Below are 25,603 nucleotides of genomic sequence, written 5' to 3'. Positions count from 1 at the left end.
AGTCGTACACATACCTTTCCTTTATTTATTTTTTTGAGACAGGATCTCACTTGTCACCCTCTGTAGAGTGCAGTGGTGTCACAGCTCACAGCAACCTCAAACTCTTGGGCTCAAGTGATTCTCATCTCAGCTCCTCGAGTATGTGGGACTACAGGTCCCCGCTACAACACCTGGCAATTTTTTGAGATGAGGTCTTGCTCTGGCTCAGGCTGTTCTTGAAACTGTGAGCTCAAGCAATTCACCCGCCTTGGCCTCCATGTGCTAGGATTACAGGAGTGAGCCACCACGCCCAGCCTACATACTCTTCCTTTAGATAAACGTAAATAGCCTTAACGAAATTTTAAGTTCCCCAAATGTTAAAACTTTGAATCATCTCTGCCATCCTGTTTGAAGTCAATTATATATTAAATAAATTTTATTTTGAAACTAAATGCCTTGTTACTTACAGAAGTAGTGAGTTTATCTTTTGGAATAATAAGCAAGAGTGGCATACACTGGGCTAGAATCAACATTTGCATTTTGGCAAAAATTAAGAAAGATAATGCAACCAGCCCAAGGAGCCGAAACAGCTGGAAAGCGGCAGAGACAGATGAATCTAAGCTTTTCAACACCTTCCAGAGCGAGAGCAGGGGCAAGAAGAGTGTGGGTGGAGAGGTCCTAACATAGGAGTTACTTTGGCCCCAAACTAGACAGCTTCTGGTCTTCTGGCATTGCCCAGGAATATGGGAACCCTGGCCGGTAGCTTTGAGTTAAGCTGCAATCATCCACACACTCTACCTGCAGTTTTTTGTACTTGGGGGTACCCTCTAGACCTGCAGCAAGGTAAAACAATGTTGATTTAGGTTCAGCTCCTTGAGTGAGAAAAATCAAAATATAGGGACCAATTCCTGTTCATATAAATGCCTCTTTCTCTCTCCTCCAGCACCATCAGCCAAGCAGCAGACTGAAATCAGTAGAGACATGTGCCAGGTCACCACTGCACATTTCCGAGCCTAAAACATAGTGACTCAGGGCGCAGGCTCTGGAGACAGATGGAACCGTTCCCTTGTCCTGGCTCTCTGAACGTTGGGCAGGATTCTTACCTTCTTTGGACAATGGGGTCATCAATGAGTACCTCACAAAATATACACATTGTGTATAGAGCCTGGTACCTGGTAAATATTTAACATAGACTAGGCTTTACGATTTAAATCCTGAACCTCTTGACTATCTGGTCACAGACATCCAAAGTGAAAAATAAAAGTGGAAAAAACAAAAAAAGCAAAAGCCATGACCTCTAGCAATCACCCATGGGAGGCCTCTGCCCTCTTGACTGAAAACAGAGAATGATTGCATTCCGAGCAGGTGTAGTAGCATCACTTTCTCAGAACGCCGCCAAAACGACAAGCAGCCTGAGGTGACCTCAAACTAACATTAGGATCTTTTCAGATTTCCATTAGCTTACTTGGCAATTCTATCCTGTCCAGATTGTCACCTTTAATGGTTGGTGGGTGCTAAGGGACACCAGGCCCTTAGCCACGGCCAGGCAACGCTGCTCGCTCTTGGTGCTTCTTCCCTTAAAATCTCCTGGGTTAAGATCTTTGCCCAAAGCTGCTGGAAGCCCAGGCCGTTCTTCTTCACTCCTCTCATTTTCTTTGCAGCAGTATCATTCTTGATGCCAGTATCACTTGTTTTAAAAAAAATAGACCTTAGTTTCCTATTACCATTCCTCTTCTCAAAATTCAGGATCAATAAGGGACGATGCGAATCATTCTATGAAAATGGTAATATTTAATAGACATATTTTCTCAGTATACATTCACAAAAGTCATTTAGGAATGCTCATGTCAGTACTACTAAATTATGACAATTTATCAAAACCCCTTAATTACTTTCTAAAGTATGTTCCATGAACTCAATTAAAATACATACCACAGCAGTTTTTCAGAAAGCATTTTGTACATTTGTAATCATTTGTAAATTCTTGTAAAATTTTGTAAAACTTGGAGAGGAAAGCATTCCATTCCAGATGATAAGCTCCAGGGCAGCAGGGACGGCGCCGTTCTTGCTCACTGTGCTGTTACGTCCTAGCACCTAGTCCGATGCCCTTCAATAATTGTCAACCAATATGCCTCAGTCTTACTCTACAGGAAGTATTTTTGCATAAGATTAATAGAGATGTCCTCCAAAAAAAAGCAAAGTGAATGAGTAAACCCTTACTCTGGAACTAAAAGGAAAATTCGAATTCCTGGGTCGTAGTCAAAGCCCCTTTAGGGGGAATGCAACAGATCATTCTTGAATTTACACAAACTAGACAGAGAACAGTTGGACGCACCCCCAAATATGCCTAATTTTCGAAAAGCATAATATAAAAATATTTTTTAAATACATGATTTCATGTATGTATGAGACTAAAAAGTCAGCCTTCAAAATCAGAACCACCTGTGATGGCAGAGCCACAATTGCAAAGAGCAGGGAGCCCTCCAAAGAGGCCAGTGTTCACACCTGAATGCACTCCAATGACCTACTTTAAAATGTACAAATGATGGGAGATTACAAGACCAAAGAAAACTCTAAGACAAATATGTTAAGTTTTGCTGCAAAGGGGTTGCTTACAGAAGTGTCCAGATAAACACAGCTTCTGTAGTACTTTCAGTTAAGAAGACTTAAAGAGGTCTAAGTCTACAGCTCGGGGCCAGCAACAGTAGAACTGACAAATGCCAAAGGCAGAAGAGAACTTCAGTTTTGCTTCTGTCTGCTCCTCTGAGAATGCTCTATAGGAAGGGAGCATTGACAGTGCACCTAAAAAGCAGTGGGTGGTGGGCTGAATGTTTTGGACTGGTTACACATTTAATCCATGGTAGACCAGGAGGCAGAAACCCCTCTCTCGATTTTAGAAATGACGAACCGGCTCAGGGGGGTTAACATGTCTGAATCTACACGTTGAGAAACAGAACCAAGACCTACATCCAAGTTTGACTTGAAAAGCCTTTCCACCTAACCACACATCCTCACTGTACTGGGAGTATTTCAGTGAATGTTGGTAATTGGGACTATCTCTCAAGATCACAAAAACACTCAGCTGCTGAAAACTTACATTCAGGGCACTTGGACAGGACCAGTATGGCAGCCTTTAAGGAATCACAGGTAACAGTGCAGGCAAATGCCATACTCATCTTTAAGAAGAATGTGTAAGACTGGACAGGGCACACTCAATCCACCAGGCAGGGGTCAAACCTGTCCTGTCTTTGTTTCTCCAGGATCCAGCCTCGCACCTGATACACCACACATGTTGAGCAGGCAACCCCACCTTTACCCACCTGAGAGAGCTCTCTCATAGATGCAGGAGTAACCTCACACCGAGCAGCTCCAGAGGAGGAAGTTCCCAGTTACAAAAGGGCATGCAAAAAATGGAGACAGATTTCAGAGAGGAAAGTGAGAGTCCCCATTCTTTTCTAGAAGCCATAGCTCTGACTCCTCCCAGGACTTAGAACTCTACAGAACGCCCCTTATTATACTTATACTAGTCCTACCAGGCTTATACTAGCCTCACAGGAGGCTGAGAACTAACCACCACTAACATTGTACTACAGGAAAATGCATTCCAGCTTCACATGACAACTTACAGATACCTGAACAAAATAACCACTACATAAATTTGCTTCATTTACCCTCATCTCAATCTTTTTTTCCTAACAAGACAGTAAATGTTTGTATCAAGCCCACTTGACGGTCACTTCTGAATTTTCTAACAATTCTAAATTAATGACCAAGTTAACTGCAGGCAAAGTACCTTAAATTTAAACTTCCTAAAATTCCCTCACTTGATCAGTGCCAATAAATGCATTAAAAAGTTCAAGTGTATGGACACTCTCTTTGTACAAATGGAAAAAGTCAGTGATTTGTAAATAATGAAAAGGTAGTAATATTGGTTGAAGTTTAGACTTTCCCTTCCCTGTATGTTGCAGACTCAGAGTAACCATGTAACCATAATTCAGAATCAACCTCCATGGTTCTGAGGTATCTGTGAACCATCTAACATGATGGCTTCACTATCCTGGGGCCTACGGAGTGTGGAGAGGCAGCATCAGCAAAGAAGAGAGCTGCTGCTACTAAAAATATTCCAAGAAAACATACACCCCAATGCACAGTACAAACCCAATGCCACCACTGGTAGAAATAACACAGGTATATTTCTCATGCAAAATGGGCCAAATGGTAAATATCTGCATAATACAAATAAGGTGTTCAAAATTAAGCCATCTTTGGGGGGTGGGGGGAGGTACCACCCTGATTATGTATTTTCAGTGGGGGTTAATACCACACGTTTAATTTGCAAATCTGTAAAACCAAGATCAAGATAGTACAGCAAGTTAGATTTTGGTAGAAACCTGGGTATGTGGAAGCTTGCTATGAAAACAGGAATGACAGAATTATACTTTCTTTTCGATACAAAAATGAAGCCTCGAAATAAGGTTTGTTGAAGTAGCTACTGATGTTATTTTTCCTCTGCTTTGGTTAAAACAGCCTGGAACAGCAATCAGTTCTCCTCCTGCTAACAACATAAAAACACAGTGACAGGACTACTCTCGGTACAGAAGGAACAATTTTCAAGAAATTAAATTAATTTTAAGCTAAACATTTTACCAATAAATAAATTTTTTTAAAAAGGCAGCATCTTCATCCTACGATCTTGGGCATAACATTTACACCAATTTTAAAAATAAAATTCCTCCCACAATAGTAATTACAGGTGTTAATGCAACAAGCTATGAAATGAAATTGCTTTTAATACATTTTTTAAAAATCCTAGCAACCAAAAATGAATTTTAAAAAGTTGACATTTTCTTCGATACTACATATTCTAAAGTAATTGACTAATACTTTATTACAGAACATAATTCAAACTATTATTGGCATTTCAATATATTCTGAAAGAAATGGTTAAAAGAACATTTAGGACACCAAACCTGGAACAGAGTTCTGCTTTACGGCTTTGAAAAGGCAAAAATGGTAACCAGTGATGAAATATCCTTCTAAACAAACATTTGGCCTGACAATCTTTAACATTTGTTATAAACAGTCTGACGTTTGTTGCTGATGGAAGTTACTTTAATCCAACGTGCAAAAAAAAAAAAAGTGCAGCTATCTGCTTTTACTTGGACTATGTAAGACCAACACTATTTACACGCTTAAATGATTTCAAATTAAGCAGATTGCATCTTCTTTTTGAGTTAATCACGTGCTGCAGAGAGCCCCAAAGCTTGACGACATTCTGTAAGTTACACGTTACACAAATGGATCTGAAGAAACATTACCTGTTCTTGTCCTAATTTTGATCCTAAACAAAAATCCAATTCCAAAAGCAATTAAGAATGACTTCAATCTACCAATCTTGGAATAGTTGCAGATGTAAAACCTGGTCTTTTCTACTCCTCTCACCACTGGTTCGCTCCACAAATCCCAGCTGGTGCAGAGCAGCCATGCCTAAACAACCTAAGAACTCAGCCTCGAGACCACCAGCCTTCTGGTGGGTTTGCTGAGCCTTCAGGATGTATGACTACAGCTTCTGGGGTAGGTACAAGGCCATCAAAACTGATGAAGAAACCCTTCAGCAAAGCAACCATTATTTGTCCACACACACACACACACACAAAAAAAAAAAAGTGAAAAAACAGCCATATAAAATTAACAAACCAAATTTAAATCTACTACCATTCTGCATTTCCAGAACTTTTCATCTTTGCCCGGTGTTCCTGGTCAACCACCCACTGATATTGTCAGCGTCTGAAGCACTTTAAGTTATTAAAACTGCTGTTTTGACCATAAGTCACATAGAATTGTGATGATTAGGAAATTAATTTACTTATCACTCTGTGCAGGGCACTCACCAGTGAGTGTAAGAGGAACGTAAAATGGAATAGATGTCTCTCACTTCCAACACAGTTCTCAAATTAAAATCATAATAAAGTGGGGGAGTGGGCCTGGTAACATGAATACTAGACACCAGATAGGACAGCGGGACTGTTTGGTCAGAACTCAGGAATATCATTTCCTGGAAAAGTTTTAAAAATACCGCAGCAAGCACTGTCTTCAGTCCAGTGAGTTCCATACATCTCCACAAAAATATAGTAACTGCGTTCATTCATTATGATCCACTGCGAGCTCCATCTGCTCCCAGGCAGAGCGTCCGGTCCCTCACCTCTAGCTACAGGCTATCGTTTCCAGCTGCTGCTCGGCTTCGGCGGCCATGGCCGCGGCCTGCAGCTGCTCCGTCTCGCTCTGGATGGCGCTGGGCGTGACTTGCTTCCTTTCACTGTGCATGTTGTTCTCGTGCCTTTTCAGATCCGACGCCTTGGCAAAGGCCTTGGTGCAGGAGCCACACACAAAAGGCTTTTCCCCTCTGTGCCTTCTTTCGTGGTCCTTGAGATGGGACTTGTGTTTGAAGGCTTTGTCACACATGTGGCACGCAAACGGTCTCTCGTTACTGTGAACTCGCTCGTGCTTCTTTAAGTCTGGGGCACGAATAAATGATTTTCCACACACCTCACAACTGTAGGGCTTATATCCCGTGTGGATTTTGAGGTGTTCTTTCAGGTGGGCTTGTGTGGTGAAACCTTTTGTACACATCTCACAGACAAACGGCCTGTCCGCAGTGTGGAGTTTTTCGTGCTTCCTCAATCGGCCTTCATCGGAAAATGTCTTACCACATGCCTGGCAGGCGATCTGCTCCCGGTGGTGGCCGTAAAGCAAATACTCAAACTTCATGTCACTGGCGGCTGTTGTCCAGCCTGGTGTCTGTTCATCTTTCACTTCGCTCATCCCATCGTTAAATGTTAAGGCTTGAGGGGTCTGTGACCCCAAATCTTTTGATTCTGGGGTCTCCATGGATTCTACTTCCTGGCCGTAGCAATTGACTTTCCGAACTTCCTCACTCCCCAGCTCTTTCAAAATCGCTTCCTGAACCCTGAGTGTTGTTGTGGGCGACTTGCCGTCCTCCTGACTTGGGGGTGTGCCTTCTACGGTGTCATCAGAAGGACTGTCATCTTGATCCCCAATTTCTTCCACATCGTCATCCTGAGTGTCAGCAGCATCTCCGATGGGACGATTTATTTTGAGGCAATACTTACTTTTTGACTGCCCATTATTTTCATCCGGACTAGATACATCCCGCTTCTGAGAACAGAGTTTATCCAAAAACCGGATCCCAAGAATCTGACCCGATGACATCATTAAGTTAACATCTTCTTTTTTCACGGAAATCTTTGCTGTGTACATGTAGTTCAGGACCTCTTCAAATATATCAGAACGAAGAAAATCTATTTCTATTACTGAAGAACTATCAACTTCAAGCTTCTTGAAAAGCTTTTTAAAGTAGGTGCTGCAGGCGGCAAGAACACATCTGTGTGCTCTGAATTTCACATCTTCAACCACAATAGCAATATCACAAAATTCTCCTTCTAGGCGTTGTTCATTTAGTGTTTTCAGAAACAGAGTTTTATGATCATCGTCATTATATTTAATGGTTTCAGACATACTGATGAAAAACTCCTACAAAAAATTTTTTAAAGAAAGAAAGTTTAGTAATTACTTTCCTATATAGAGAACAAAGCCAGATTTTCATTTTTCTGATCAATTTTTGGAACCTAACAATTTCAGTAAGTCAATGTAAGAGTAGACCTATAAATACGAGTAGAAAGGACTGAGCTCAACTTAGGGAATTCCACACTGTTACTTCTATTTCTTTTCAGTTTACTAAGTATTTGCCTAATTATAATAATAACAACTTTCACTGAGCAGATAATACATGCTTTACATGTCTTATAAACTTGATGTTCAAATAACCTTATGAGGTATGTATCACCGTCCCTATTTTGTAGGCAAGGATAGAAACCTGCCCAATATTCTGTAGCTACTTAGTGGAAAGCTGACAGTCAAACGCAGACAATCTAGCCCCCAAAACCCACGCTTCTTCCCAACCAGAGGGAATAATGACAAATAACCCAGATTCAAGGTTTGAAAAATTGGTTCAAGGCAAGGACCCGCTAACCTGTATGTTACATCTTTTCTTAACTCAGTAAAATACTGAGCTCAGTGTTATACTTCCTTGATAAACGAGACAGATCACTACTGCAACTAGTGAGAGATATCATTGCCCCAATAATCCATTCAGTGTTGTTTTTTAATTTTTCCATAGCAGTTTCAGGCCACTTCTGAATGAAGGTCAAGGTTTAATCTGACACTAAGTGAATCAGATGTCATTTGGGAAGACAGTGATGAGTGGCTTAGTTCCCCCAGATACCAAAGCTACTGGCATCCAGATCAAAGTGTCCTTAACATTGGATATATTTGATAAATGCTGCAAGTATTCTATAAACAAAAGAAAGTTAGAACTGGCATGAAAGATCCCTGTCACCTTTTTTAAAAAATGAGTTAAAATATTGTGTTCAGCATGTTTTCTTTTTTTTTTTTTTTTTTTTTTTGTGGTTTTTGGCCGGGGCTGGGTTTGAACCCGCCACCTCCGGCATATGGGACCAGCGCCCTACTCCTTGAGCCATAGGCGCTGCCCTCAGCATGTTTTCTTTTAAAAAATATTTAGTTTTGTTCAACAAAGTATAATCCTGAGGAAAACACACAATTTCCCCAGAGAAATAGAAGTATTAATGCACAAAGAGAATTTATATATATGTGTGTGTCTGTGTATAAAAATATGTAAAAGCAAATGTCAAATCATTTCAAGATTTAATATCCAAAGTTATAGTTACCATGAACAACACAGGCTATTATCTTAATGCCTCAAACGTCAAAATCTTCAGATCAGAGGAACTCTGATCAAAAGCACGCCAGATCTACAAGAAAAAGGACAAACAAGGATGAGGCAGGATCTTGCTGTTTCCCAAAACCCAAACCAAGAAGGTTTTCAAGTATTGATTTTAAAAAATAAACTTTGCTCTCTTGTTCTGTGTCCTGTGCATGCACCCATTTTCAGGTCGGGAGCAGAACAGTGCATAGCTGGCCATGAACAGCTCTGAACAGGTAAGGGTTGGAGCACTAGAGCCTGAAGGGGCTGTGCACTGGGAAGTGGAAGGAGGGGTTAGAGAAACACTCAGGGATTTCTCCTCACAAACACAGCCCACATCCACATTTGTACAGATGCTGATGGCAACACAGAAACAGAAAAAGCCACTAAGTTCACATGTCCTGGGTCCCCCATTTCCTGCTGGACAGGTAGGCTTCTACATTTTTCTCTAGGTTTGAACAGACATAAAGATGTTTATAATTGTATAAGTAAAGCTACAGAAGTACACATATACAACAGTTACTGGGATGAGAGGATAAAGTGGCTGCTTTTTTCTTTCTGTACTTGTGTGAGGACAGCCCTGTTTGCCTTTGAAGATGGCATTTGAGGCTGGGTGCAATGGCTCTCGCCTGCAATCCCAGCACTTTAGAAGGCAGAGACAGGAGGATCACGAGAGGCTAGGAGTTCAAGACCTCAGCCCGAGATTGTGCGATCTCGTCTCCACAAAAACTTTAAAAAATTAAATATTACCTGGGCACGATGGCTTGCCCACACCTGTAGTCCCAGCTACTCTGGAAGCTGAGGTAGTAGGATTACTTGAGCCCAGGAAGTTGAGGTTGTAGTGAGCTATGATTGCACTCCTCGCACTTCACCTGGGTGACACAGACCCTGCACTTGTGAAATCCAGGTGTTTTTATCTATCTCTACACAGGTTAAAGAATTTGGTTTTCTGGTCTGCAAAGAACCCTATCCTGCAGACCAATAACCTAAAAAACATAAAAAGTCTCTTCTGCTTAACAGTGACCACACAAATAAGCTATTTGGTTGGTAGGAGCCAACGACTGGGCTGTGATACACTCTTCTGCAAAAACTGTGGTGCAAGGCTTCAACACAGAGACCAATGCTGAAAATCATAAAAACCTCCTTTTAGAGAACCATGAACACACTAGGGAGTAGGGGGTTTTCATCTGCACAGTATGAGGGTTCGGCAAAATTATTTCTAAGGATGCTTCTGACTTATTCTAGTATATCTGCTCCCTAAGGTCATGTCCAGAGAAGGCAGCCCTGGCAAAATCTTCCCACCATGATACTTCCTTCTGTGGTCAGAAACCCCCACCTGGGCTTGTGGATAAAAATGCATGGGACCAGGGAGAGGAGTGGCCTTACAGTAGCCATGGCAACAGAGTATGCTTTTTAAATTCTTTTTTGGCTAACATGTATTACCGCCTTCCTTCTCAAGATCTCTGGGGACCAGAAAAGAGATCGTGTATCCATGGGCCAATTTTTTTTTTTCCATTGAGATGTTCCAACTAGTAAGTTCAGGTTAGTCAAACTGGAAGTCAGCCTTTGGCCAGTATCTATGCAGGTAGGTGCAGGAAAAGATGTGGTTCCAACTGCACCTACACAATAAAGCTGCCCTTCCTAAATGCTCTGCAGTCTGCTGGCGTGCAGAGCCGTCGTTACAGTGCAGGTGGCCCGGGTCCCTGCAAAGCCAAACTTATATAAGCGGCTGCAGCCACTTCCCCTACCCCGGAGCAGCTCGACAATGGCGGCTGCACCACTTCCCTGTTGCAACTTCGGAATCCAGGGGAAGCAGACAACCAAGCGCAAGACCCAAGGAACCTTTAAGGCGTGCCGAGCCCTAGCTCTCATTTCTTTCCGCCCAAGAGGTGAGGGAGTGGATAAGGCCGTTTGTATTGCTTCCCAAACAAAAGCTCAGCCTCCGAACCGGGTGGTGAAAGGGCCACTTTTCCTTTCATAATCGAACGCCTGGCGCAGGCCGGGGGCCGCCGCTCTGAGCACGGGAGGAAGGGACCGCGCGGCCCACGGCAGCCCCGGCGGCGCGACAAGCGGGAGCGGGCGTGCGGCCGGCTCCGCAGCCCCGCGCCGCGCCGCGCCGCGCCCCGCTCCGCCCGCGAGCCCGGAGCTCGCGCCCCGCGCACTCCCCGGCCAGCTCGCGCTGGGCCCTCCTCCGCCCTCCCGCGGCCGAGGGCGGGGGCGGCGCGCGGCCGGCTTCCCCGAGCTCCGCGGGCGCACCCGGGAGTGCGAGCGCTGGGGTCCCGGCCCCCTCCTCCGTAGTCAGCTGGGGGCGGCGTGGCAGGGCCCCGGGCTCAGAGGGGCGGCGCCCCGCGGGCAGCGCTCGGCGCCGGGCTGGGGCCGTCCCCACCCCCACCGCGGTGCACTGCGGCGGTGCGAGCGGGGGCGGCCATGAACTCGGCCGCCGAGCGCGCGCGCGGGGCCGCCGCCGCCTGGCCGCTCCCCGAGCCCGCTCGCTGGCCTGCGCGGCCCCCTGGGCGCCCGGTCTCCACGCCCAGCCCCGATCCACGCCCGGCCCCGCTCGCACCGCGCCGCTGGCAGCCGCCGCACGTCCTGGAACTGGCTGGTGCTCCAGAGCACGGCGAGAACGCGCTTCTTCCGGGCTGTCCCGCCAGCCCCGGCCGCCCCCTCCTGGAAGACACCCCGGCCCCTTCCGCACCCTGGCCCGCGCTTACCTGCAGCCTGGCACAGCCACAGAGACTCGCCGTGGGTTCCCCGCGCTCACTAGCACGCAGGCCTGGACGGGATGGACGCGGGGCGCGGGGGCACGGTGGGTGGCAGTGTGTTTTGGATTTTTTTTTTTTTAGTTTGGGGAGGGGGCGGGGTGGGGGGGAATCGTGCACGTCCCTGATGGTAGGAGCCCTCCTCCTGCACGAGCACAGAATGTCTAGCCGGCCGTGAACACCCCCACCGCCCCCCCTCCCGTGCATGCGCGGTGCGGGTTGGGGGGAAGGCGCGCCGCCGGCTCGCGCAGGCACGGAACTCGGCCGGTCTCCTAAGCGGACGAGCAGCGAAGGGGTTAATCCGGGCTCTTGCCGACGCCTTCGTTTGAGACTACGGGGCCGCCCCCGGAGGGCCCTGGCCTGCGCACGCGCGCGCACGCGCGCGGCTTGGGGCGCGCGGAGCCCGCGCGCGGGAGAAAGGGTGGGCGGGGCAGGGGCGGGGCTTTGAGAGGAGAGACGCGTATGCACGAGCCCCTCTCGCGGGCACCCGCCCCGCCTAGAGCTCCCGCCTCCCGCTCAAACTCCTGGGCTCCCGCCCGCGCCCTGCGCCGGGGACGCGGGAGCCGGTGCTCCAGTGCGTGTGCATGTGCGTGGGCCAGTGCTGCCCCCGGGCGCGTGCAGGCTGTGAGCTGAGGCTGTGGGTTGGGCCGCGGCTCCGGAACCGGCGCCCCGGGCACCTTCGCCCTCCGCGCGCATTGGCCAGCTCCGGGACGCGCGCTGGCGGGTGTACGGCCCCGGCTGCTGCCGCTGCTGTATTCTGTTTCTGGGGAAATGATAGGTGCACAATAAACGTTTGCAAAACAAATTTAAAAAGTGACGTCTTTGATTTGGAGTATAAGGGGTGACCCCAGTCACCGAGGGGAATGGGATCACCCCTAGGAGTCTGGGTCTAGCCAAGCGGAGTCCGCGCTCCTGAGTTCACCAGGACAGTCCAGGAAAAGTCACGGGGGCTGCCGGCGGCCGCCTGTCTGTGGCAGTCTAGACCCTGGACTCAGTTTCATTTGACGCTTTCTAGAGAGCTCTGAGGGCCTGACGCTGTCCTCACGTCCCTGTTCACCGCAAGTAATGGCTCCATTGCTGCGGACACATCGTCGCGCTGTCTCTGACGCGCTGCCTGTGCCTGGCAGCGGGACCCCGGGGCAGTCCCTCCCGCTCCCGCGTTTGCAGCTCCTAAATACTGAAAGCGGGACAGCAATGCCGCAACTTCTTGGAGTCGTTCTTTCGCTCTTAACATCGTTTTGCCAAACACATCATTTAATATCTAAAAATTAGAGCAGGACCCTTCTCGTGGGTTTGTGTGAATGGTGTGAAGATTACGTAAGATAATACTTGGAACAGGCACCTAAGAAAACATTTAAGTAAACCAAGATATTCCTATTTGCATGAATTTTCTGAAGGAAATTCTGTAAGCCCCCAGTTGGTTTTGTAATATTAGCTGACGTTGGTTTAACATTCCCCAAGGTGCTTGTATACACATCTTGACGTTCACGAAAGCACTGGCGTTGGTAGGTATGATGAATGAAACCGGACAGAACAGAACCAGTTCTAGGGTCATAACCAGTTCAAAGATGCTTAAGTTGTTGAACTTCTCTAAACCTCAGTTGCTACTTCTCTGAAATGGAGATGAGAAAATTAGCTAACAGGGCACTTGTGAGGATGATGTGAAACAATGCCTAGGTACTCAGATATTAGCTCAGTGGTGTTAATAAATGTCCCGCGCCCACAGGTAGTGGGTTCTGCTGGTAGGGACGGGTTCTGAAGCAAGTTACCTGCTGCAGAAGTTCATGTTCATTATATATGATACCCTGTCCCTGCTTACTTTGTTTTTCTTTGCATAGCTCTTAAAATTGCACTTCAATCCTATGTTTTGTGTTTATGGGGGATAATATGGCACTGTATCATAGGGTTGGGTCATCGACCAGTAAAGCCGCCAAAAGCTGTCACAGTGCGGGGACATGCCGGGCGTGCAGTGGCGGTGCACCTCTGCTGCTGTTACTCCAGCTTCTGCCAGCCCGTTGTGAGCTTTTCCCACTCTCTGCATGCCCCTACTTTGCAGGGGTATCTAGCCTTTTTTCATTTCTGCTGCACATTGGTAGAAGAGTTGTCTACAACTACACGGTAAATACACAAACACTAAAAAAACCTGATTAGCAAAAAAAAAAAAAAAAGTCCCCCGTTTTTTTTTTTTGGAGACAGAGTCTCATTTTATCGCCCTGGGTAGAGTGCTGTGGCATCACATCTCACAGTAACCTCAAACCCTTGGGCTAAAGCAATTCTCTTGCCTCAGCCTCCCAAGTAGCTGGAACTACCGGCACCTGCCACAATGCCCGGCTATTTTTTTTTTTAGAGAGAGGAGGTCTTGTTCTGCCTCAGCCTGGTCTTGAACCTGTGAGCGCAGGCAATTCACCTGCCTCAGCCTCTCAGAGTGCTAGAATTACAGATGTGAGCCACCACACCTGGCCCATGTATACTTTTCATGTTATCTAACACCACAGATAAGAAAAAAAAAATCCAGGGGTACCTGTGGCTCAAAGGAGTAGGGCACCAGCCCCATATGCCAGAGGTGGTGAGTTCAAACCCAGCCCTGGCCAAAAATTGCAAAAAAAAAATTCTCACAAAACCAGCATGTGGCCTGCAGGCCTCAGGTTGGACACCCCTGAAAGACAATCTTTTTACAAATGGCTAGGTACTGTAAAACCTGCCCACATTTTGACTCATCTGCTCAAGCAGTTCAGAAGAGTTTCCAACATTTTGAAGTATTTTCTGACATCTTGGTTTCGTATCAGTGAATGTTTTCCCTCTCATTTGTTTTATGATCATGTTGCCTAGGCTCTGCCTAGCTCTCGCTGGCTGGGTCACAAGGAGCATGAGTCTAAATTAATAGGGACAACGCCATAAGAAGGAAGAATGGGAAGTCACCCAGGAAGGGCCTGACCCAGACCCAGCACTTTGCCTGTGTCACCACCCATAATAGTGCAGCTCCAGCACCCATGAGGCTTTCAATAAATATCAGCTGACAAAGAAGTGACAACCTAGAACTTGATACCCAGGGGCTTTATAAGAGTACAGTATAGAGCAGGGGTCCTCAAACTTTTTAAACAGGGGGCCAGCACACTGTCCCTCAGACGGTTGGAGGGATGGACTATAGTTTAATAAAAAAAACTATGAGTGTCGCGCCTGTGGTCAAAGGAGTAGGCGCCAGCGCCATATGCCGGAGGTGGCCAGTTCAAACCCAGCCCTGGCCAGAAACTGCAAAAAAAAAACTATGAACAAATTCCTATGTACACTGCGCGTGTCTTATTTTGAAGTAAAAAAACAAAACGGGAACAAATACAATCACACCGCCTCATGTGGCCCGCAGGCCGCAGTTTGAGGACCCCTGGTATAGAGTTAATGGGAGGTCTGGACCTTCTGAAATACACTGACTCGGGGCCCTTGGTGGAAGTTGTCCTTCTCTCCCACCAGGAGTGGCTGTCACTCTTCCTGGGACTCTCAGTCCAACAACTCTGCTGGTGACATCTGAAGCAAGTTTTTCCTTCCCTGGGACACCCATGGCCTCTGGAGTGAAGCCTCTGCGTGAGGCCAAGGCGATGGGGCCTGTGGTGTGCAGTCCTGGACACCAGACCAGAGGTGGTTCCAGAATAGCCCCATAAGGGACATTTGGAAACGTTACGTCATTTGGGTTCTCACAGGTGGGTGAGGGTGGTTTCTCCATCATGTTGCCTGTGGCTGGTTTGAACCAGTGGAGTGTGGGCAGATGAGAGTGGGCTGGTTCCAAGAAGAGGCCTGGAGAAGCAGACTGTTCCGCCCCTCCTGTGCTGTGCCCCCACCATGGAAGGAAGTGCTGAAGTCAATTCTTCAGCTTGGAACCTGAAAGAAAGAAGCTGGTCCAAACTCAGAGCCCAGCCAAGCCCTGAGGGAGAGGTAAATGTTTGTTTTGTAGCCACGGGGAAGTTGTGTTTTGTGCTTTGTCATTGGGAAAAACCTAATAAACCTGTGGTATAGGGAAGTGGACCTCAGTTTGGGGTTCTTTCCCCCTGAAGGCTAAGCGGGTCCTGGCGTCGTGAAACTAGAAATTCTAGAGCAAGCCGACAACAAATAAAGCAAAAGCAAGTTTACTAAAGTACAAAGAAACAGAAGGAAGGCCCTGCCGCAGGCTGAGCCGTGAGTCTCTCTCAGAGCAACAGAAAGTAGCACTTGTGAGGTTCCCGGGTCTTGTTTTATACCTTCCATTTAATGTTATGTTAAACAGAGGGAGGATTATTTATAAGATTTCTGGGAAAGAGTTGGGGAGTTACTCCCTCACCTTTTTAAACCAGATAGGATAACTTCAGGAAGTTGTCTTGGTATTTGCTGGTAGGAGTTTCTTTTAGCATGCTAATGCATTATAATTAGCAAATAATGAGGCATTGTGAGTAACCGCAGGTTATTTTGTCACCATCTAGGTTTCAACTGGTCTTAACTGGTTTCTCCATCACATCCTGTTTTATCAGAGACCTTGGCTGAAGTCTTCTTAAGGAAGGCCCTTTGGTTCCCTATCTCACTTGAACCAGAAAAAGTGCCCCATCCAATACTGTAAGCACCTTTTCTTCACTGCTCTGAAAACACTGGCTACAGTAAGTAAACAAAACTTAGATCCAACCCTTGACGACATAGAGACACGGATGTGCACATTCAACAATCACATAAATAACACAACCGCATATTATATAGTAAGGGCTTTAATACGGAGGGAAGCATAGTAAGATGAAAAAGAGCAACAGGAGGAATTAGTTTCCATCCAAAGAGATGAAAGAGGAAGAATAGGCAAAGAAGGGGCAGGGATTACAGCATTTCAAGGCAGAGCCAGGAACAGCACAAATGAAAGAACGGGAGGTGCTTGGTGCAGGTGAGGTTCTGCAAAATGACAGGGCGATGGGAGCAATGTGGTCAGGAGAGGGATTCTTCAGAACAAGATCTAGCAGCTCGGTGCCTGTGGCTCAAGAGGCTAAGGCGCCAGCCTCATACGCCAGAGAGCTGGCGGGTTTGAATCCAGCCTGGACCTGCCAAACAACAATGACAACTACAACCAAAAAATAGCCGGGCGTTGTGGCGGGCGCCTGTAGTGTCAGCTACTTGGAAGGCTGAGGCAAGAGAATCGCTTAAGCCCAAGAGTTGGAGGTTGCTGTGAGCTGTGATTGCACAGCACTCTACCCAGGGCGAGAGCTTGAGGCTCTGTCTCAAAAAAAAAAAAAGAAAGAAAAGAAAAGAACAAGATCTGGTACCTGCAGGGCCTTGTGATCCACAGTGAGGGGGTCTAGATTTTACACTAAGCACAATGAGAGCCATCAGAGGGTTTTTCTTTTAAACTAAACTTTATTTAAGTAAATATTGAGTTGTCTTGGGCCACACATTGAATACACAAACACAAAAGCTGTTTAGCAAAAGTCCGTGGATAATTGTCATGGTATCCGACACCACAGATAAGCCAAAAAAAGTCCTCAAAAAATCATCACGCAGCCCACGGGCCGCAGGTTGGACACCCCACATAACTAGAGTGAATTCAGCACTTGATTTATAGATGCAGACTTTGGGTTTTAATGTCTCCAGTAGCAAGACTGCTCAGATAAAACCTTTCCCACCGCTCATGCTATTGTTGGAATTTGAAATACCATCATCTGAAATACTACCCTTCACTGCCTAGAAACAGGAAGAGAAGACAGAGTTATTCATGAAACTCACTTTTTAAAAAATAAAACACTCTTACCAATCACTATCCTGAGAAGTATAATCTTGCCAGATTTCCATTTGATTACCACAGCAAACGCTATGAGAGAAAATTCTAAATTAGGAGGACAAATAAATTGCTGTTTCTGGATCAATAGAGGGATTTGTTTGATAATAACAATACTATATACTCTGGAAACACTCTGCACTATCCCGACAAAATATTTCAAAACAAAAATTTTTTCTGTACAAGTAATCATTTCTCTGGATACGTACAAATTTTTTTCTTTATCTTTAGTTTGTGGCATTTTGGTTAAGATGTTTTCTGGGTATGGATTTCATTGAGTCTATACCATTTTGGGGTTTGCTGAGTTTCTTAGATATGTAGATTGATAGCTTTCTCTAAATTGGGACATTTATAGCCATTAGTTCTCCACATCTTTTCTACATGGCACTCTTTTTCTTCTTCGGAGACTTCAGTGACATGAACATTGAGTTGTTTTGTTTTGTTTTTCTCTCATAGGATCATGAGTCTTTTTTTTTTTTCTTTTTTTGGAGACGGAGTCTCACTTTGTCACCCTGGTAGAGTTCCATGGTGTCACAGCTCACAGCAACCTCAAACTCCTGGGCTCAAGCGATCCTCTTGCCTCCTCAGTAGTTGGGACTACAGGCATGTGCCACCATGTTAGCTAGTTTTTTTATTTATTTATTTATTTTTTTTTTTGTAGAGACAGAGTCTCACTTTATGGCCCTCAGTAGAGTGCCATGGCCTCACACAGCTCACAGCAACCTCCAACTCCTGGGCTTAAGCGACTCTCTTGCCTCAGCCTCCCGAGTAGCTGGGACTACAGGCGCCCGCCACAACACCCAGCTATTTTATTTTTATTTATATCTTCTATTTCTTTACCAAGATTTTTCGTATTTCAATTTAAGAGAGCTCATAGGCCAGGCACAGTGGCTCATGCCTGTAATCTTAGCGCTCTGGGAGGCTGAGGTGAGCGAATCACTTGAGTTCAGGAGTTCAAGACCAGCCTGAGAAAGAAGGAGAGCCTATCTCTATTAAAAATAGAAAAACTGTAGCCCCGGACACTCAGGAGGCTGAGGCAAGAGAATGGCTTGAACCCAAGAGTTTGAGGTTGCTGTGAGCCAGGACACCATGGCACTCTACCCAGAGCCACAAAGTGAGGTTCTGTCTTAGAAAAAAAGTGTTCATTATTGCTTGTTGGAGAATTTTTAATAATAACTGCCTCATGTCTTTTTTTTTTTTTTTTGTAGAGACAGAGTCTCACTTTATGCCCCTTGGTAGAGTGCCGTGGCCTCACACAGCTCACAGCAACCTCCAACTCCTGGGCTTAAGCGATTCTTCTGCCTCAGCCTCCCGAGTAGCTGGGACTACAGGCGCCCGCCACAATGCCTGGCTATTTTTTGGTTGCAGTTCAGCCGGGGCCGGGTTTGAACCCGCCACCCTCGGTATATGGGGCCAGCGCCTTACCCACTGAGCTACAGGCGCCGCCCTTTTTTTTTTTTTTTTTTTTTGAGACAGAGTCTCACTATGCTGCCCTCGGTGGAGTGCTGTGGCATCACAGCTCACAGCAACCTCAAACTCCTGAGCTTAGGTGATTCTCTTGCCTCAGCCTCCCAAGTAGCTGGGACTACAGGTGCCTGCCACAAAGCCCGGCTATTTTGTTGTTGTTGTTGCAGTTGTCGTTGTCGTTTAGCTGGCCCTGGCCGGGTTCGACCCCGGCAGCCTTGCTGTACGTGGCCAGCATCCTACCCACTGAGCTACGGGCACAGCCCTGCCTCATGTCTTTTTCTTTGTGTTGTTCTGATTGGCAAATTTCTATCAATTTATCTATCATTCCCTGACTTGTTTTTTTGTCATCTCCATTCTGCTATTTAGCCGTCCAACATCAAATGACTCCGACATCTCTGTCATTTCAATATTGCCACCTGTTTATTGTCTTTTCACGTGTGAGTTGAGATTTCCTGGGGCTTTCCATTCCAAGTAATTTTGGATTATATCTTAAACATTTTTAATATTGTAAGACGCTGGGTCTTGTTTAAATCCTATAGAGTTTTTTCTGGTTCCGTACAAAACTAGAATAAGTATTTTTTTCCAGTTCTTCAAAATATGATGTTGGTATTTTAATGGGGATTACATTGAATCTGTAGATGGCTTTGGATAGAGTAGACATTTTGACAATGTTGATTCTTCCCAGCCTTTAAGTCCTATGGAAAATACTGTTATTTTTATTTTAGTAGACAATCAACCAAGTTAGTCTCTAGTAGCGAGTTTAACTCCCTTCTGTGTGCTGTGGTTTGTATTCTGGAATGCATAACGTACTATGGCCAGTCTAGGACCTGATCTGTTAATTCTGTTTTCAAAGTCTCTTGCATGCTGAGTAAGCCCAGAGCCTCGTATGTGAGCTACAAGGTGAGTGTAGAGGTTCATAACTTTCTGGGCTTACTTTCCTGGCTTATTCCTCATTGTGATCTCCTTGGTACTGTCTGCCTTCCCTGAGCGACCTTTTCTGATCCTCCAGCTGGAAAGCTGGGGCACATCCCTAGCTATGCCTGTTTCTGGAGCCAAGTGGCAAGAGGATCAGAAGGGGGAAAAATGATAAACTCACTGCTGGTTGGCTGATAAGCCTTCCTATCTTCTATTTTATTTTTATTTTATTAACTGGAGAAAAGTCTAAGTTGGTTTTTAGTTTTTCTTAAGTCATGGAACCAAATTAAAGCCCCAACTATATTTACATTTCCAGACACCCCTACTAGTAGAAATAGTTTCATCTTGTTTTAAGCCATGGTGATTTCCACTGACGCGTTTACTTGAAAGTCCTATACATTTCTTCCTAAGGACTGCTTTCCCCTTTCTAATGTATTTTTCCATGTCTTTTTACTTACATTCAGTTCTATACTTTTCAGGCTTTTTAAATTACTTCTTTTTTAACCTGTGTTATTTAATAATGTTATTAACCCAAGTGTGATTTAATACTATTATTTTGTTTCCAAACAAAAAATATTATTTTTAAGGGTAATTTACAGATATCATGTTCCCTTTCTCTTAAGTACCTCGGTCTGTATTTCCTAAAAACAAGAATAGTTTTTTACATAACTATAGTACAGTGGTCATAATTAAGTATTTAACATCAATACAATACTAATCTAATGTGTTTTGTTTTTTTTTCTTCTTTTTTTTGAGACAGAGTCTCACTCTATGGCCCTGGGTAGAGTGCCGAAGCACTCACAGCAACCTCCAACTCTTGGACTCAAGTGATCCTCTTGCCTCAGTGTTTCTATTTTTAGTAGTGACAGGGTCTTGCTCTGAGCTCAAGCAATCCAGCTGTCTCAGCCTCCCAGAGTGCTGAGATTATAGGCATGAGCTAGTTTTTCTATTTTTAATAGACACAGGTCTTACTCTTGCTGAGGCTGGTCTCAAACTCCTGAGCTCTGGTCTCCCAGACTGCTAAGATTACAGACAGGAGCCACCATGCCCGGCCGAATGTGTTCATATTTAAATTTCACCAATTCTTCCAATAATGTCAATTACAGTGTATATAGCTTTTTTTCCTGTTCGGAATTATTCCTTGCATTTAGCTATCAGGACCTATCTCTGTTGTTTCTAAATCTCCTTTTATATTCTTCAACACCAACATTGGTCTTTTTAAACATTCTGTAATTTTTTTTCTGGTAAAAACACTTCTATCAGAATATTTTGGATTATTTTAAGTTTAGTACATCGAGGGAAAGATTCCTTCTCTTTCTTGCTGTAGCCTTCCCCCTTACCAAGGAATATATTATCTTCTTATAGTCTTGCATTTCTAAAAACTCAGAATAATTTTAGTTGCCTTCCTTTCTTTCTTTCTACCTTTTGTCAGTTGCAAAGCTCAGCTGCTAAATTTCCAGCAGAGTAAAGCGTGGAGCTATACACTTGAGAGTTTTCTTCTTCTCTAGCAGGCAAACCTGAAGACTTGACTTTTGTCCTTGAGCAAAGAACATATCCTTAGAGTGAAATACGCATTCTCATATTAATATTCAAAAAAGTTTATTCTCTTTGAGCCAGTATGTTATGAAGCTGAAATTAGTCTCCTCTGAGCTTTTATAAACCTGTGGGCACTCTCAATGCATAGAACAGCTCTGTTTGCCAGCTACTCTTTTCCTACCTGGGACAGTGTCCGGACCCATGACAGGCCAGGGTGGCTGAAGCATTGTACTCTACAGGAGTGACAGTTTTCTGACTTGCAACTGGAATTAAAATTAATTTCTTGGCTTGGCGCCCATAGCACAGTGATTATGGCACCAGCCACATACACCGAGGCTGACAGGTTTGAACCCAGCCTGGGCCTGCTAAACAACTATGACAACTGCAACAAAAAATAGCCAGGCATTGTGGCAGGCACTTGTAGTCCCACCTACCTGGGAGGCTGAGGCAAGAGAATCACTTAAGCCCAAGAGTTTAAGGTTCCGGTGAGCTGTGACACCATGGCACCCTACCAAGGGTGACATAATAAGACTCTGTCTCAAAATAAATAAATAAATAAATAAATCTCTTATTATTAATGCTAGATAGAACTCTCTCTCATATTCTACTTACATCGAATTCTTTTTTTCTGTTACTCAAGCTTTTGTTGTTGTTTTTTTTTATTTTATTGCCCTGGGTGGAGTCCCACAGCTCACAGCAATTCTCAAACTCTTGGGCTCAAGCAATCCATCCTCTTACCTCAGCCTCCAGAGTAGCTGGGGTTTACAGGTGCCTGCCATAATGCTCAGCTAGTTTTTCTATTTTTAGTAAAGAAAGGGTCTCACTCTTGTACAGGCTGGACTCCTGAACTCAAATGATCTACCTTCCTCGGCCTCCTGGAGGGTTGGGATTACAGGGGTGAGCCACTGCACCTGCCCCCCAAACTTTTTGTGGTCTTTTGTTTGTTTATTGCTACTTATTTTAAAACTGGTTCTTCTATCATATTAACATCATAAACCTATATAAGAAAATCCTGTATTATATTATTTCTGATGATTAGCAAACTATTTACTGTGGTGCACCCATCACATATAGAATCAACTCATCAATTTGGTTTAAAATTTAATATTTTATTTTATTGGAATTATTATACTGTCAAATACTGTGTTTCAAAAAAACTTGCAATGCATTTAGCCTTAGTTCTGGTGAACTAAAATTATAATTATTTCTTCTTTTGGACAGTCAAAAATCTATATTGTTTTTTCAACCATAACAACTTTATTCCCAGGATAATAACTAATAAGTCAGTGGGCTTGGCACCCATTACTCAGTGGTTAGGACGCCGACCACATGCACCAGAAGTGGTGGGTTCGAACCCAGTCTGGGCCTGCTAAACAACAACAACAATAATAACAACAAAATAGCTGGGTGTCTGTAGTTCCAGCTACTTGGGAGGCTGAGGCAAGAGAATCGCTTAAGCCCAAGAGTTTGAGGTTGCTGTGAGCTGTGACACCACGGCACTCTACCAAGGGTGACATAGTAAGACTCTTGTCTCAAAAAAAAAAAATAAATAAACTAAGTCACCTTTGCCCTCCCATGCTTTTTCTTTGCTGTTCTTTGAGCATAGTGGGTATTTCCTTCTCAGAACCTTGTGAACCTCAGCAATATTCAAGTTGAACTGGTAAAACTTATTGTCTAAATAAGACTGTATTCAGTGGTCCCAATAACTATTGAAACTGCTCAAATCCATCAATATAATAATCTTTAGCTTTTTATCTGCTCACTCAAAATTCAATCTTCCTTTTACAGTGTTAGTAGACAAATCTTCCATGTGATGTCCTGAGGAACAGCAGGGAAGAGTAAGTAAATAACATGTAATTGCCCAGTCTCTAGGTACAATTTGGATCCAATGGGATCCAACGACTGCCACTTAATAACTAATCCTCCTTAGTCAGGTCACTTCTTGTTTCAAGATTCAGTTTCCTTATGTGTACAATCAGAATATAGTACTGACCCCACAGGGTTAGTTAATTGATTCAGTATGTAATTTGAGTGTAGTAAGTCCTTATTTATAATCATTGATGAGTTCTTAGAAATTGTGACTTTAAGAGAAAATACACAAAATGAAACCAGTTCTTTTTGGATTTTTTTGAGACAGAGACTCACTGTCACCCTGATGTGCCCTGGCATCATCATAGCTCACACAACCAAACTCTTGGGCTCAAGGACCCTCTTGCCTCAGCCTCCTGAGCAGCTGGGATTACAGGTGCCTGCCATTAACGCCTTGCTGGTCTTTCTCCCTTTCCTTCCCTTTCTTTCTTTTTTTTGAGACAGAGTCCCCCTCTGTCACCCTGAGTAGAGGTGCCATGGCTGTCATCTTAGCTCACGACAACCTCAAACTCCTGGGTTCAAGCAATCCTCTAGCCCAGTGGTTCCCAACCTTCCTAATGCTACTAACCTTTAATACAGTTAAAAGGGATTGTGACCCACAGGTTGAGAACAGCTGCCTAGCCTCAGTGTCCTGAGTAGCTGGGACTACAGGCATGTGCCACCTAGCCTGGCTAGTTTTTCTGTTTTTAGTAGAGATGGGGTCTCACTCTTGGTCAGGCTGGTCTCCAATTCCTGAGCTCAAGTGCTCCAGCAGCCTAAAGCCTCTCAGAGTGCGAGGATTACAGGGCATGAGCCAGCATACCCCAATTCTTTTCTTAGCATCAACGTTGTAAGGAAACAACAATAAACTAAAGTGACATTCTTTGAGGACTTGCTGTCAGTTGTTTCTCTTGAAGTTTCTCTTTCTGTTGAGTACCAGGATTCAAGCAGACCCCTGAAAGAAGGTTTTCCTTCCCCAGCATGATTGCACAGTGCAGTGGTGGGAGTAAGGTAGGGGTCTTGGGGGCTGTTCCAAGATCCTGGTCCCTGGTTTCACCCTCAAGGATTCTGACGAATTGATTTGGGGTGTGGCCTGAGTTACTAGGAGGTTCCCAGGTGATTCTAAGGTAAAGCCGCAATTGAAAACCACTATCTTTTTTTTTTTTTTTTTGTAGAGACAGAGTCTCATTGTACCACCCTCGGTAGAGTGCCGTGGCATCACACGGCTCACAGCAACCTCCAGCTCTTGGGCCTACGTGATTCTCTTGCCTCAGCCTCCCGAGCAGCTGGGACCACAGGCACCCGCCACAACGCCCGGCTATTTTTTTTTTTTTTTTTTTTTTTTGTTGCAGTTTGGCCGGGGCTGGGTTTGAACCCGCCACCCTCGGTATATGGGGCCGGCGCCCTACTCACTGAGCCACAGGTGCCGCCCGAAAACCACTATCTTAACACCAAAAAGGAATGGGGACCATTCATTAACAAGCAGGGTGTTGAGGGAGTTCCGTAAGATGATGCCTTCCATATATTCACAGGTTTCTGGTACAGAGTCAGCTGTTGACGTTCTTCTTCAAACATCAATACTTATATTCTGGCAACCTAAGATACTTTGTTGTGCAGGATGGATTGACCTAACATGGTTAAGAACATCTCCATGGAATTCTTTATTCCATACAATACAAATATCTTCACGGTACACCTCCATCTTTCCAAGGGCAGCCCAAAGTCCTGTCTAGAGATTAGTGGCCATTCCTTACCTTTCATTCTCTGCAATGTGACCATAGATGTGGTCAGACTAAATAAGTCAAAGGTTTGTCTTCTCCTCCTAATTTCTTTGGGAATCAAGAAGATTTGTCTGTATAATTTGCCTTCACGTTGGTCTCAATTCCTGTTTTTCGTTGGGATGAATAAGTCAAGCATGACTTCCAGTCAGTTAATTTATTTGCTGCTACTGTATTCAAACTGTGACATAATAAAAGTAACAGATAACTCTAAATACTACATGGCTATCTTTATGATTGGGGAGCAAGCTAATGTATTTTCCCATACTTTTCTTATCTGATGTTAATAAAAGTTATGGCGTTCATTTCCACGGTTAACGAAAGAAACAGTCCAAGGAGAGTCCTAATAAATTTATAAAGACGCGGAGATCTTTTCAGAGCTAATATTTAAGTGACTGGAAAGGAAATGATCAGACAAATTATGTCATTGGCTCCTCATTCTGTGTCTTCAGTTTCGGAGCGAAATCACTTATCTTTCTAAACAGATATTTTTGGAAAAGTTTACATCATATTAAAATTCCGTTCTACTATTTAGAATATTTAAAATGAATACTCATGGGGAAATGTGTAAGTAAAAATAACCTTAAAAATAGCAGAGCATTTAGGTATGCTCATGTTAAATTTCCCATGTAAAGGAGTCACGGTTTACTAATATGTTTGACCTCTCAATCAGTCCAAAACCAGAAGCCAGTACTAGAGCAATGTTTCATTAAAAAGGGCAAATGTTTCAGTTAGAAATTTCTATTTT

The 25,603-nt window shown here is 44.6% G+C and overlaps 2 protein-coding genes across 4 annotated transcripts; one reads left to right on the top strand and one right to left on the bottom strand.

Annotated features, from left to right (window-relative positions):
* Positions 1 to 1,787: 1,787 nt before the first annotated feature.
* On the bottom strand, positions 1,788 to 11,718 carry ZBTB14 (zinc finger and BTB domain containing 14). Of its 3 annotated transcripts, none has more exons than XM_053571799.1 (3): positions 11,491 to 11,718; positions 8,745 to 8,828; positions 1,788 to 7,530 (listed from the first exon to the last, which is right to left on the bottom strand). In XM_053571799.1, exons 2-3 carry the CDS (start codon positions 8,745 to 8,747, stop codon positions 6,184 to 6,186), a joined length of 1,350 nt encoding a protein of 449 aa, XP_053427774.1. In that variant the 5' UTR covers positions 8,748 to 8,828; positions 11,491 to 11,718; the 3' UTR covers positions 1,788 to 6,183. The 3 variants fall into 3 exon arrangements, with proteins under 3 accessions (XP_053427774.1, XP_053427775.1, XP_053427777.1); XM_053571800.1 differs by lacking the exon at positions 11,491 to 11,718 and adding an exon at positions 11,343 to 11,379; XM_053571802.1 differs by lacking the exon at positions 11,491 to 11,718 and adding an exon at positions 10,622 to 10,682.
* Positions 11,207 to 12,810, top strand: LOC128571937 (serine/arginine repetitive matrix protein 1-like). Its single transcript, XM_053571803.1, has 2 exons — positions 11,207 to 11,585; positions 12,554 to 12,810. The coding sequence occupies exons 1-2, from the start codon at positions 11,207 to 11,209 to the stop codon at positions 12,808 to 12,810; spliced, it is 636 nt and encodes a 211-aa protein (XP_053427778.1).
* The last annotated feature ends 12,793 nt before the right edge of the window (positions 12,811 to 25,603 follow it).

This window comes from Nycticebus coucang, chromosome 19 (genome assembly GCF_027406575.1).
Source record: "Nycticebus coucang isolate mNycCou1 chromosome 19, mNycCou1.pri, whole genome shotgun sequence".
NCBI classification, from domain to species: Eukaryota; Metazoa; Chordata; class Mammalia; order Primates; family Lorisidae; genus Nycticebus; species Nycticebus coucang.
This window is presented reverse-complemented; position numbering and strand designations above follow the sequence as displayed.

Excerpts from the sequence above, each read along its gene's own strand:
- LOC128571937 (XM_053571803.1), top strand. The coding sequence starts at position 11,207 with ATGAACTCGGCCGCCGAGCGCGCGCGCGGGGCCGCCGCCGCCTGGCCG. Across the intron at positions 11,586-12,553 it reads ACGCGGGGCGCGGGGGCACG|AGAGCTCTGAGGGCCTGACG; the intron begins GTGGGTGGCAGT and ends GACGCTTTCTAG.